Here is a 13,519-nt window from a genome sequence, read left to right as displayed (position 1 = left end):
ATGGTCCAAGGCCTCCCTCTCCCTCCAGGGGCCTCCCTCCCCTCCAGGGGCCTCTCCTGCCTGCCCACTCCCACCTCTCACACCTATGGACTGAGCGGAGGGGGCAGAGAAGGGGCAGACAGGAAGAGGCTGAACCCAAGGCTTCCCTCAGCCTCCAGAACCCTGGATCAGAACCGTCCGTCCTCTTCCCCCGCTCCCCTTACACTGATGCAGGGTCGGTGGCTGCACAGTGTCCATCTCTGCAGCTGGCTGTCTCCATCACACATCGTACAGCGGCAAACACTCCCCAGCGAATGTCCTTGGGGTGTCTTCCAGGGTTTCCTTTGGGTCATTTTTTATAAGTGGTCTTCCTCAGTTAGATGGATAAACACACTTAAGGCATCAAAACTCACTTTATTATTTTCTTAATTTTTATTTCTTGGAGACACGGTCTTACTCTGTTGCCCAGGCTGGTGTGTAGTGGCTCAATCATAGCTCACTAAAGCCTCCAACCGCTGGGTTCAAGTGATCCACCTGCCTCGGGCTCCCGAGTAGCTGAGACCGTAGGTGTGCAACACCACGCCCAGCTAGTTTTTAAAAATTGTTTAGTAGAGACAAGGTCTCACTATGTTGCCCAGACTGGTCTTGAACTCCTAAGCTTAAGTGATCCTCTGGCCTTGGCCTCCCGAACTGCTAGGACTACGGGTGTGAGCCACCGTGCCTGGCCTTTTCTTTTATTTTTATTTTTTTGAGACAGAGTCTCGCTCTGTCACCCAGGCTGGAGTGCAATGGGGCGATCTCGGCTCACTGCAACCTCCGCCTCCCAGGTTCAAGCAATTATCCTGCCTCAGCCTCCTGAGTAGCTGGGACTACAGGTGTGCGCCACCACGCCCGGCTAATTTTTCTATTTTTAGTAGAGATGGGGTTTCACCATGTTGGTCAGGCCAGTCTCGAACTCCTTACTTCGTGATCCACCTGCATCGGCCTCCCAAAGTGCTGGGATTACAGGCGTGAGCCACCGCTCAGGGCCAGCCACTTTATTTTCAAGGTATTCCTTTTAGGCTGGGCATGGTGGCTTGGGCCTGTAATCCCAGCACTTCGCGAGGCCGACGCAGGTGGGTCCCTTGAGCTCAGGAGTTAGAGACCGGCCTGGGCAACATGATGAAACCCTGTCTCTAGCAAAAATACAAACAATTAGTGGGGTGTGGTGGCACACGCCTGCAATCCCATTACTCGGGAGGCTGAGGTGGGAAGATCACTTGGGCATGGTAGGTGGAGGCTGCAGTGAGCCAAAATCACGCCACTGGGCTCCAGCCTGGGCAACAGAATGAAACTCCGTCTCCAAAAACCAACAAACAAAAAAACATACCTTTTATGTCTACATTGAAGAAAATAATTTCATGTCTGCTCTTAAGTGTCTCATTTGGTGCCTAGAAACAAAACCTGATTAAATGTCATCTACGGTCAAATAAAAGCCTTCGTGGCAAACTCGCGCTCGAAGCAAAGGGGGCGTTTGCCTCTTCAAGGAGCTCTGTGAGGAAGGGAGGTGGCTGGCTGAACCTCACCCTGCCCCCCTCACCACAGGGAGGTGGCTGAACCTCACCACAGGCCCCTGCGCGCCTCCCTGCCCCTCCTCAGGGCCTTCCTCTACCTCTCTTCTGCCTGGCCTGCCTCTGGTCTCCTCCTACCCCCACTAGGCTCAGAGAATCTCCCCTCCACACCCACACCACAACCTACTTTAGAAGGGCTGCTGCATTTCCGCCAGGCTTTCTGACCCCCTTCCTGTCCCTGCAGGGCAGGGGCCCCGAGGAGCTGGAGGCCCAAGGGCCTTGTTCTGGTCCCAGGGCCTGGGGACACCTGCCACCGAGGGCCAAGAGGAGGATGGACGTGGACACAGCCCCGAGAGCCTGGCCCGGACACAGCAGCAGCTCTGCAGAACCAAGGCAAGCATTGGGGACCTTGTTGGGAGTCGGGGGGCAGCCCATGGGCCAGTGTCTGAGGTCCTGCTGTCTGTCTGGCCACCCAGGACTCCCTCATCCCTGGAAACTGTGCTTTACCATGGAGGCCACTCACTCTGTCTCCTCTAAGATTCTGAGGCTCATCCCTGGAAACTGTGCTTTACCATGGAGGCCACCCACTCTGTCTCCTCTAAGATTCTGAGGCTGAATGGGCTAGGGGGCTTGCGGGGAGGCCCCAGTGTCCAGCACTGTGGGACCTGGCAGGGTGCCTGCGGTCAGGACCCAGCGGGGCCAGGTGTTGGTCTAACAGTGCAGCTTCGTTCATATCCCCAGCCCCTGCCCACCTGCTCTGAGCACGGTGATGGCCCTGGGAAGTGGGCCTGGGCCCTTGGCAGGCTGGGGACAGCCTAGTGGCCCTTGTCCCATGCTACCCCCTTTCCCACACAGCGATGCTGGCATCAGACACCATGCTGAGTGCTGGCAGGGGCGAGGGCTGGGAGGCTTCCACACATGGTTCCCCATGCAGTCCCACCTGTGGACATCTGGTGGGGGGTGGGCTGGAAGCTCAGGGAGCCTGGAGCTGGGACTTCTGTGCTTGCCTGGGAGCTCTGAAGGGTGAGGCTGGGCATCCAGGGTGACACAGCCCAGGGAAAGACATGGGGGTGACGTGAGAGGTGCCTGGAGGGAGCTGGCAGGTATGGACATGATGGACACGGAAGCACGGAGGCGGGCAAGTGGCCAGACGCATCTAGGGGAAGGTGTGGGGGAGGCGCCATTAGGAAGGGCCCTGAAGGGCTGTGGGCAGCAGGGAGCCCTGGGAGGCCTAAAGCAGAGGGCAGATAGATGAGGGCTGTTGGCTCAGTGGGGGGTGCGGACGAGGTGGGGAGCCCTCACCCAACAGGAGGCGAGCTGGTCCTGTGTGGCCTGAACTGCAGCTGTCTCCTCTGTGAAACGGGGGTATAGCTGACCCCAGGGGGCTGCCTGGAGCATCCCGGGAGGTGCCAGGCCCAATAGTGCTCTGGGAAGGACAGGGCCCTGGGCTGTTGTGGGAGGCGGCAGATCCTGGTACTCACATCCTCCTCCTTGGGGAGGGCCTGATGGTTGGCTGAGGCCTGGGTGGAGAGCAGAGGGTTGGTTCTGACAGGGTTGGGCTGGCCAGAGCTGGTGCTGGGGCTGCTGCTGGGGGCCTGTGCCTCTCTGCCGTGGGGTGCCTGGGGCTGTGACCTCATGCTGTGTGGCCTGCAGGGCAAGTGACACGGATCTGGGCAGCCAGGGCGGCAGGATCGGACTGGACCCCTTGGCAGGGCCGCTGTTGAGACAGCCCAGGGGAAAGGGTGCAGGGGTCTGGACACTCCAGTGGCCTTGCTCTCGGGCTGGCCTGGGCAGCGGAGGGAAGGAGAACCCTTCTCTGATACTAGATGGTGCCTGGGAGAAATCAAGGCAGAGGGTCCTAGCCGGTGGGCTCTTTGGAGGTTGTGGCTCCTGTCCGGGTGAGAGCTACCATATATTGGGGCCTAACGTGTTCCCTGGCGCTGTGAGTCCAGGCTGCCTTGGGACTCAGGAGGGTGGAGCCCACCCCACCTTCCAAGGGCCCTGGCCATCCCTGCCTGCCGACCACCCCACTCCTGGGAGCCTGCTTCCCTCACGGCGGCGGGCAGGCCGTGGCGGTCCCCACGAGGGCCTCCTGTCCAGGGCCGGCTGGGCAGGGAGCCCCGAGGCCTGCAGCCCCCTGACTGCCCTCCGATGTACTGACGGCAGAAAAGGGCTGCGCCCCACGTGCGCCCGTCGGGGCGCGCAGTCCGCCCAGTGCTCCCCACGGCCGCGGCCATTCCAAGGACCTGCAACGGCGCCTCTCCCACTCCGCTCTCTGGGAAGCCAAAGCCTCCCGGGCTCCGCTTCCGCACCGCCCCTCGGGAAGACGGCGCGACCGCGCCCCCGGCACGCCCCGCCCCCGGCAGGCACTGACCACGCCCTCTCCTGCCCATGCAGAGACCCCGCCCCATGTTTCTCACCTCGTCTTCTCGCTTCCGGCCCCGCCCCGCGCCGGAGGCCCCGCCTCACGCTCTTTACCTCTTCTGCTCGAGGCGGGCCCCGCCTTACTCCCTGGTCCCCGCCCCACGCCCGAGGCCCCGCCCCGAGCTCTTCACCTCTTCTTCTCGCTTCCGGCCCCGCCCACGCCCCGGCCCCGCCCCGTTCTCCTCACCTGTCCCCTCGCTGTCGGCCCAGCCCCACGCTCCTCACTTTATCCTCGCGCTTTCAGCCCCGCCCCGCGCCTGAAGCCCCGCCCCACACCCTTTACCTCGTCCCCGCGCTGCCGGCCCCGCCCCGTGTTGAGGCCCCGCCCCGCGCTCTCACCTCGTCCCCGCGCCCCGGCCCCGCCCCCGCACTTCCGGACGCCGCCGGCGGGGGCGCTCGGGCCTGGGCTTCGGCGCTCTGGCTCGGGAGGCGATCGTGGCCGCTGCCGCCGCCAGAGCCGGCCGGAGTCGGCCCGGAGCCGCGTCCACGCGGAGCGGGCGGGTGGGAGCTGGCGGCTGGGCCCCTGCGGCGCCCCCGCGGCCTGCCCCGCGTCCGCCTCCGGGCCGCCGAGCCGCAGCCGCCGAGATGGGGGCCGCCCCGGGCCGCGCCCCCGCCGGGTCCCGCCCGCCGTGCTGCCGCTGAGCGCATGGGCCGGGCCGCGCCGCGCCGCTCCGGGAGCCGGGCCCGGGGTCCCGCCACCACCGCGCGCGGGTGAGTAGGGCCGGGTTCCGGGGCGGGCTAGGCCGCGGTAGGCCGGGCGGGCGGGACCCGGAAGCGGCGGGGGGCGCGGGTGGCTGACGCGCGTGGGACCGAGGGGGTGGGCGCGCGGGGAGCTGGGGCCGGGGTGTCCCTGGGCAGCGGGACTGGCGGCGCGGTGGCCGCTTGGAGGTCCGAGGCCTCGGGCGCGTCTCGGGGCACGGAGCAGCTGCAGGGGCCGCGCATCGCGTGCGGGGGCCCGGGAGAGCCGGGCCTGGAGCCCTCCCCGCCGCCCAGAAGTCGGCAGGAGTCCGGCTGCCCCGGAGGAGGACACTCCCGCCCGCCCTCGCCGAGGCCGCATGCCGGGTCCGGGTCGGGGTTCGGCCTGGGTAGCCGCGTGCTCCGGCGTCCGTACCCTCCAGGTTGATGCCTTGCTGCCCAAACACTGGTCTTTCTCTTGGGTGTGGTTCTTAGATTCTACCCCCGCCCCGCACTTTGGAATTTAGCCCCCCGTGAAACCAGAGCTGCACTGCCCGAGCAGTGAAACTTTCAGCTTGGCATTGAAGAAAGTAGAGAAAAACATGTCAGTTTTCTGGGGATTTTTCTCAGCCCATCTATAAGATTTTTTTTTTTTTTTTTGTAGAGATGGGGTGTCACTATATTGCCCAGCAGGTGTTGAATTCTTGGCCTCAAGCGATCCACCTGCCTCAGCCTTCCAAGGTGTTGGGACTACAGGGGTGACCACCGTCCTCCTCTAAGATAATTTTTTTTTTTTTTTTTTTTTTTTGAGACGGAGTCTCGCACTGTAGCCCAGGCTGGAGTGCAGTGGCGCTATCTTGGCTCACTGCAACCTCCGCCTCCCGGGTTCAAGCAGTTTTCCTGCCTCAGCCGCCTGAGTAGCTGGGATAACAGGCATGCGCCACCACATCCGGCTAATTTTTGTATTTTTAGTAGAGACAGGGTTTCACCATGTTGACCATGCTGGCCTGGAACTCCTGACCTCAGGTGATCCGCCCACCTTGGCCTACCAAAGTGTTGGGAATGAGCCACCGCGCCTGGCCCCTTCTAAGATAATTTGTAAAGCGTTCTTATTGTGCATGTCAGCCCCTTGTTTTTGCTCACACTTCTGTTCTCTGCTTCTTCAGGAAGAATCTCAAGCTTACTTGGATCCACAGGCCCTGTTTTGGAGAAAACACAGTCTAAACCGGCTACCCGAGATACTCAGCAATAGCTCGGTTTCAGTTTTTTTTTTTTTTTTTTGAGACAGAGTTTTGCTCTTGTTGCCCAGGCTGGAGTGCAATGGTGTGATCTCCGCTCACTGCATCCTCCGCCTCCCAGGTTCAAGCGATTCTCCTGCCTCAGCCTCCCAAGTAGCTGGGATTATAGGCATGCGCCACCAAGCCTGACTAATTTTATATTTTTAGTAGAGATGGGGTTTCTGTATGTGGGTCAGGATGGTCTTGAACTCCCGACCTCAGGTGATCCGCCCACCTCGGCCTCCCAAAGTGCTGGGATTACAGGCGTGAGCCACCTCACCTGGCTTTGGTTTCAGTTTTAAGATCTCCATTCAGGGACAAGGATGGGAAAGCATGAAAAACACACTGTTTTTGTTTGATTTTCAGCTGGTGTTGACTTGTCTTGGATTTCTAGTTTCAGAAAAGCTAAGCAGACTTTTTCGGATTACATTGGTCATTGAGAATTTCAGTGATGGGGGAACAAATTACATGTGAAATAGTAGCCCTGAACCTTCAAGAGTTAAATCAATGGACAGCTGGGAAGATGTCAGAGTCGTGTTGTGTTACTTGCCTCCTCCATGTAAATCAAAATGTCAGAAGTTACGTTTGGGTAAAATAAATACCTACACACGTAGGTAGCATTGAGTTTGCTGCCATGGTGCCTGGAGCATATGCCTAAGCGGTGACGAAAGGGAATTTTAAATACAGTATCATACTTGTAGGCATCCCGCCCGTTTTATGGACTCACTTTATTGATGGTAGCTACAGGCTGTGGGCCAGATTCAGTGCTTGCAGGCATTTGATACTGAACTGAGTAAACATGACTGCTTTATGTGTGGTGTGTACTTGTGTATACACTAAATGCTTGGTGTGCTTCCCTGTGGGAACCCAGAGATTTCAGGAATTGGGACATGTTTCAACAACATCAGTAACTTGTAGAGGGGTTCATGTGCTTCCAGGGACACCAAAAAGTCTTCTGTCAGTTGACAGCCAAAAATACACATGATTATAAGAAAATTTTCTTCTGGGCTCTGAAAATTTGGTTCACACATGAATTAAAACATTAGTTTTGGGGCCAGGCAAAGTGGCCTGTAATCCGAACACTTTGGGAGGCTGAGGCGGGTGGATTGCTTTGAGCTCAGGAGTTTGAGACCAGCCCGGCCAACGTGGTGAAACCCAAAATACAATAATTAGCCGGGCGTTGATGGCTCGTGCCTGTAGTCCCCGCCACTTGAGAGGCTGCGGCTGGAGAATTGCTTGAGCCTGGGAAGCTGAGGCTGCAGTGAGCTGAGATCGCCCCACTGCAGTCCAGCCTAGGCGACAGAGCGAGACCCTGTCTCAAAATAACAAAAAACAAAACAACAAAACCCATTAGTTTTGGAAGAATTTGCTGCTGTTTTCTGTGGTACCGTAGTTCAGCCCCTGTAGAGAGCCAGTGTTTGGCGTCTGTGACAAATGTCTTTTCTTTTTTACATCAGTGAATGACTTATTGGTGCCCGTTAGTTGCAGGACCTTGTGCTGGGTGCTGTGGGTCCCGCTACTACCAATAATTAACACAGAAGACTTAAATCCTTTATGAGAGCATGATGGTGACTTATGGTTAGCCTCCCTTCTGAGCACTGTCTGGTTAGTCACTTTCCACTCTCCGGTGACTTGGTTCTTCAAGCTAGTGAATGGTAGTACATCTATAGTGGTAAGGCTCAGGTGGTCAGGGTGCAGGCCTTCTTTCCTGTGATGGCATCCCAGACAGATGACCGTGAGCTAGTGTGGAGGTGCCCACGCCCAGGGTGCTCCCTCTATGCTGATGTGGCTCACGGAGTGACTGCCGCTGAAGTGGTCTGTGAGCAGCAGGATGTCACAGCTCACTGGGCCTTGACCTTTAGAAGCTGTGTGTTCCTGCTGAGGCCAAGATGACAGCAGCGTTCACAAAAAGTCCTTAGCTGCTGAAATGTCATTGGGGGCACATAGTTGGAAACCATCCTCCATCTATGGGTGCTTCTTATTTATTTACTAATTTTATTTTATTTTATTGAGACGGAGTCTCACTCTGTCGCCCAAGCTGGAGTGCAGTGGCCGGCACGGTGTCGGCTCACTGCAAGCTCTGCCTCCCGGGTTCATGCCATTCTCCCACGTCAGTCTCCCGAGTAGCTGGGACTACAGGTGCCCACCACCATGCCTGGCTAATTTTTTGTATTTTTAGTAGAGATGGGGTTTCACCGTGTTAGCCAGGATGGTCTCGATCTCTTGACCTCATGATCCGCCCGCCTCGGCTTCCCAAAGTGCTGGGATTACAGGTGTGAGCCACTGTGCCCGGCCTATTTTTTTTTTTAGAGACAGGATCTTGCTCTGTTGCCCAGGCTGGAGTGCAGTGGGGTGCGTTATAGCTCACTGCAGCCTTGAACTCCTGGCTCAAGTGATCCTCTTGCCTCAGTCTTCCAAGTAGCTGAGACTACAGGCATACGTTACCATACCCGGCTAATTAAGAACTTTTTTTTTGTAGAGATTGGGTCTCACTATGTTGCCCAGGTTAGTCTTGAACTCTTGGGCTCAAGGGATCCTCCAGCCTCAGCCTCCTGAGTAGCTGGGACTACAGGTGCGTGACACCACGCCTGGCTCTGTGGATGCTTCGTGCTTCCAGCCGTGAGCAGCTGTTGGCTGGTAAAGTGTGTGCAATGTGAGGAAGTTGATGTGGGGGACAGATTCCACATAGACAAGGGACAGCAGTGTGGAGTGGTGGCTGGGGGATAGATCCCCCTTCAGTTGGTCCTGGGTTTTAGGGTTTTATTTGTTCCCTGTGACTTGTTCAGCACTCCAGGCTTTTGAGCCCAACATGCTTCTCTAAAGCCCTCTCTCCAGCCCCTTTTAGCCAGGACCACTTACATCATGGCAGGCTGTTGTTTCAGTCACCTGCATGGCCGGGTTGACAGGCATAGCCAGAGCTCCTGGGCTCCTGTAGGACGTGGCAGGAAGGACCATAGACCATGGCAGGGGTTCTGTTGGAGCCCTTATCTACTGTCTTTTGCACACCCCTTGCAGGCTTGTAGCAGCAGCAGCAGTAGCAGCAGCAAATTCTATAGTTCCCTGATGTCTAAGAGGGTGGGTGGTTTGGTTTTCAGCTTAAGGAGTGAAGTCACATGAACTATAGCTTCCTTAGCTAAAAATTGTATTTGCATTTCCTTTTATTCTGTACCTTCTCTGTTCCTTGAAGTACCCATTTACTGTTTGCTATCTGAATCCTCATCAGAGAGGCTTTTCAGAGTCAAGTGCAGCATTCTGACAGAGCATTTTAAGATTGTCTCCAGTGACGGTGTCCGAGCGCCTCTGTGGGCCTGGGTGGTGTCCTTGATCCCTCGGTCGATGGGGCTGAAGGTGACCCATGATTATCTCTCTTTGAGGCGTGTGTTGAGAGTCGGAGGAACACCCTGCAGTGTGTTCTAATGTGTTGGAAGGTGTACCACGCGTGACGTGATGCAGCAGGTAGAAAACAGTGGCCGTGAGCCTGGAGGACGTGGGGTTCAGAAGACGCCCACCACCTTCGGGGCTGTAGCGCACCTTCCTTTCTCTCTGAGTGTTGCTGGGGCTGGTGGAGCGATTGTCTCCATCTTACTTGTGAGGGTCCAGCCCTCACTCAGGTTTATACACATAGTCAGGACTAGAGGCAGCTTTCCTTCCTCCGGTCTTCCTGCCCTCCCTGTCCCTCAGCTCTGCAGCTGAGGTGGGAGGTGCTCAAGCTGCCAGCCTCCGTGATGTTTGTGCAGTGAGACTTGTGGGGAGTGGCATTCCCATGTCCTGGGCATCCCTTCTTAGCATGAGAGGCATTCCTGTAGTTGTAAAAGTTTCCAGAAATTGCTTTAAAGTAGAACTATGCTTGTGGCCAAAATATATCTTGATTGAACATTTAAACTGAGTTTCTTGCTTTGAGTTTGAGCGGGAGGGCGTCATCGTGAGTCTTGTCTTGAGAAAGCCTCTGGTCGTGTTTCATGGACCCACCTTTCCTAATCCTTGTCCTCTTAATGGTTTCAACAGGACAGATTGATTCACTTTGGAGCTGTAAGTACTGATGTATTAGGGTGCAGCGCTCATTGTTCATTGACGCAGAGTCCCAAAATGAATATCCAAGAGCAGGGTTTCCCCTTGGACCTCGGAGCAAGTTTCACCGAAGATGCTCCCCGACCCCCAGTGCCTGGTGAGGAGGGAGAACTGGTGTCCACAGACCCGAGGCCCGCCAGCTACAGTTTCTGCTCCGGGAAAGGTGTTGGCATTAAAGGTGAGACTTCGACGGCCACTCCGAGGCGCTCGGATCTGGACCTGGGGTATGAGCCTGAGGGCAGTGCCTCCCCCACCCCACCATACTTGAAGTGGGCTGAGTCACTGCACTCCCTGCTGGATGACCAAGATGGGATAAGCCTGTTCAGGACTTTCCTGAAGCAGGAGGGCTGTGCTGACTTGCTGGACTTCTGGTTTGCCTGCACTGGCTTCAGGAAGCTGGAGCCCTGTGACTCGAACGAGGAGAAGAGGCTGAAGCTGGCGAGAGCCATCTACCGAAAGTACATTCTTGATAACAATGGCATCGTGTCCCGGCAGACCAAGCCAGCCACCAAGAGCTTCATAAAGGGCTGCATCATGAAGCAGCTGATCGATCCTGCCATGTTTGACCAGGCCCAGACCGAAATCCAGGCCACTATGGAGGAAAACACCTATCCCTCCTTCCTTAAGTCTGATATTTATTTGGAATATACGAGGACAGGCTCGGAGAGCCCGAAAGTCTGTAGTGACCAGAGCTCTGGGTCAGGGACAGGGAAGGGCATATCTGGATACCTGCCGACCTTAAATGAAGATGAGGAATGGAAGTGTGACCAGGACATGGACGAGGACGATGGCAGAGATGCTGCTCCTCCCGGAAGACTCCCTCAGAAGCTGCTCCTGGAGACAGCTGCCCCGAGGGTCTCCTGCAGTAGACGGTACAGCGAAGGCAGAGAGTTCAGGTGAGTCCGACGCCAGGCGTCCACTTTCTGTACTCACCTCCGAGAGCTGGAGAACAAGCCAGGGAAAGGTGCTGATGAGGCGGGCGTTAACCCACACCGGATGTCCTGCTGCCGCTGGGGTTGAATTTTGGTTCTCTTCTTATTTGTGATACTTTTGCATTTGTCATTACTTTTTTATATTTGTAATGTTGAGAACATTTTTACTGAGAACAGACTAAAATATATGACTTTATGAGTCATTAGGAACATCGGAATTCTTAGAAGTCACAATGACATGTAAACTTTACCCTTCACCAGTAAAGTCTGTCACCTCTTAAATAGGAGCTGGATCTACCCAGTAGACATGGTCCTTTCTGCTTAATAAAGGGAGGAGTGGACGTTTCAGGGCATCGATAAGAATTGGAGAATTGGATTCTTGCTTTTTTTTTTTTTTTTTTTTTTTTTTGAGACAGAGTTTCACTTTTGTTGCCCAGGCTGGAGTGCAATGGTACAATCTCAGCTCACTGCAACCTTCGCCTCCCGGGTTTGAGCGATTCTCCTGCCTCAGCCTCCTGAGTAGCTGGGATTACAGGCATGTGCCACCACGCCCAGCTAATTTTGCATTATTAGTAGAGGTGGGGTTTCTCCATGTTGGCCAGGCTGGTCTCGAACTCCCGACCTCAGGTGATCTGCCTGCCTCGGCCTCCCAAAGTGTTGGGATTACAGGCGTGAGCTGCCGCACCCGGCCAGATTATTGCTTTTATAATGATCTTCTAAGCTTCTTCCTACAGGCTGAGAAATAGCAGGGGGGACGTTTTACGTGTGGGGAATGAGTACTTTGAAAACTTCGTGTGGCTATAGTGGGCATTCCAGGATTGGGCCTTTTTTCCTGCCAACAAAATCTGTTGGTGCTGTTGTGTAGTCCACAGCAGCCTGGACCCTGAGGCTATCCTGGCAGGGCCTGTGGGGTGCGTGTGTTGCCTGGGAGGGAGCAGAGTGGTGCTCAGCCGTGGAACCTGTTTCTTCGTTCTTCCTTCCCTGTGATCCCTGCGTGGTTCCTGGAGGTTTATTTGGCTTTCGGGCTGGCATCTACTGTGCTTGTGAGCAGAGCGCATGCATTTCCCACTCTTTCCCTAGAGCTGGTGACCGGAGGCTCCGGCCTGTGTAACTTTGAAAGCCTGGAATTCATGTGACCCCTGCTGACCTAATCAAGACTCCGAAAGCACAGCCCCATGTGCTGGGACTCTCCCGAGGAGTTATTAAAAACTCGCATTAGTTCTTCAAGCTCACTGTGACACAGAAATTGGCTACTTGCTCATAAACACAGGATTAAACATGTCTAAGGTTAAACTTGGAGTCTAAGTGATACGGTTTAAGATGGACTGTCGACTGGGCGCAGTGACTCACGCCTGTAATCCCAGCACTTTGGGAGGCCGAGGCGGGCGAATCACCTGAGGTCGGGAGTTCGAGACCATCCTGGCCAACGTGGTGAATCCTCATTTCTACTAAACGTACAAAAATTAGATAGGTGAGTTGGCGCATGCCTGTAATCTCAGCTACTCGGGAGGCTGAAGCAGGAGAATCGCTTGAATCTGGGAGGCAGAGGTTGCAGTGAGCCTTGGTTGTGCCATTGCACTCCAGCCTGGGCGACAAGAGGACAAGAGTGAAACTCTGTCTCAGAAAAAAAACAAAAAAAAAAAACAAAAAAGGATTGTGTAGGTTAATTGGTTAATTTTTTTTTTTTTTTTGAGATGGAGTCTTGCTCTGTCGCCCAGGCTGGAGTGCGGTGGCGCCATCTCGGCTCGCTGCAAGCTCTGCCTCCCGGGTTCATGCCATTCTCCTGCCCCAGCTTCCCAAGTAGCTGGGACTACAGGCGCCCGCCACCATGCCGGCCAATTTTTTGTATTTTTAGTAGAGACTGGGTTTCACCATGTTAGCCAGGATGGTCTCGATCTCCTGACCTCATGATTGCCTGCCTCAGTCTCCCAAAGTGCTGGGATTACAGACGTGGGCCACCACGCCCGGCCTTTTTTTCCTTTTGTTCATTGTCTTTAGCCAAGTGCTATTTATTTAGCAAGCATTTTAGGACACAATATGCCGCAAAGTTATCCTGTTGAGTAAGCCTGGTATAAACTGAGAGTTTCTTTTTTTTTTTGAAATGGAGTCTCGCTCTGTCACACAGGCTGGAGTGCAGTAGCACTATCTCGCTATCTCGGCTCACTGCAACTTCTGCCTCCTGGGTTTAAGTGATTCTCCTGCCTCCAGAGTAGCTGGGATTACAGGTGTGTGCTACCATGCCTGGCTAATTTTTGTATTTGTAGTAGAGACAGCGTTTCGCCACGTTGGCCAGGATGGTCTCGAGCTCCTGGACTCCAGTGATCTCAGCCTCCCAAAGTGCTGGGATTACGGGTGTGAGCCACTGCACCTGGCTGGTTATTTTTTTTGCTTGTTTTTTTGTTTGAGATGGAGTGTCGCTCTGTCGCCCAGGCTGGAATGCAGTAGTGCAATCTCAGCTCACTGCAACCTCTGCCTCCTGGGTTCAAGTGAGTCTCCTGCCTCAGCCTCCCGAGTAGCTGGGATTACAAGTGTGAGCTACCATGCCCAGCTAATTTTCTGTATTTTTAGTAGAGATGGGGTTTTACCACGTTGGCCAGTCTGGTCTCGAACTCCT

At 55.5% G+C, this 13,519-nt stretch overlaps 1 protein-coding gene across 5 annotated transcripts in view; it reads left to right on the top strand.

Annotated features, from left to right (window-relative positions):
• Positions 1–4,335: 4,335 nt before the first annotated feature.
• The window catches only part of AXIN1 (axin 1), a 72,401-nt gene continuing 63,217 nt past the window's right edge, over positions 4,336–13,519 (top strand). For 2 of the 5 annotated variants that reach the window (XM_024349598.3, XM_024349595.3), the window contains exons 1-2: positions 4,337–4,664; positions 9,911–10,869. In XM_024349598.3, the coding sequence (XP_024205366.1) occupies positions 9,992–10,869 (878 nt within the window). In that variant the 5' untranslated portion in view covers positions 4,337–4,664; positions 9,911–9,991. Of the gene's footprint in view, positions 4,665–9,910; positions 10,870–13,519 lie in introns of all 5 variants that reach the window. The other 3 variants (XM_024349594.3, XM_024349596.3, XM_024349597.3) reach the window with 3 other exon arrangements.

Source organism: Pan troglodytes, chromosome 18 (genome assembly GCF_028858775.2).
Source record: "Pan troglodytes isolate AG18354 chromosome 18, NHGRI_mPanTro3-v2.0_pri, whole genome shotgun sequence".
NCBI classification, from domain to species: domain Eukaryota; kingdom Metazoa; phylum Chordata; class Mammalia; order Primates; family Hominidae; genus Pan; species Pan troglodytes.
This window is presented reverse-complemented; position numbering and strand designations above follow the sequence as displayed.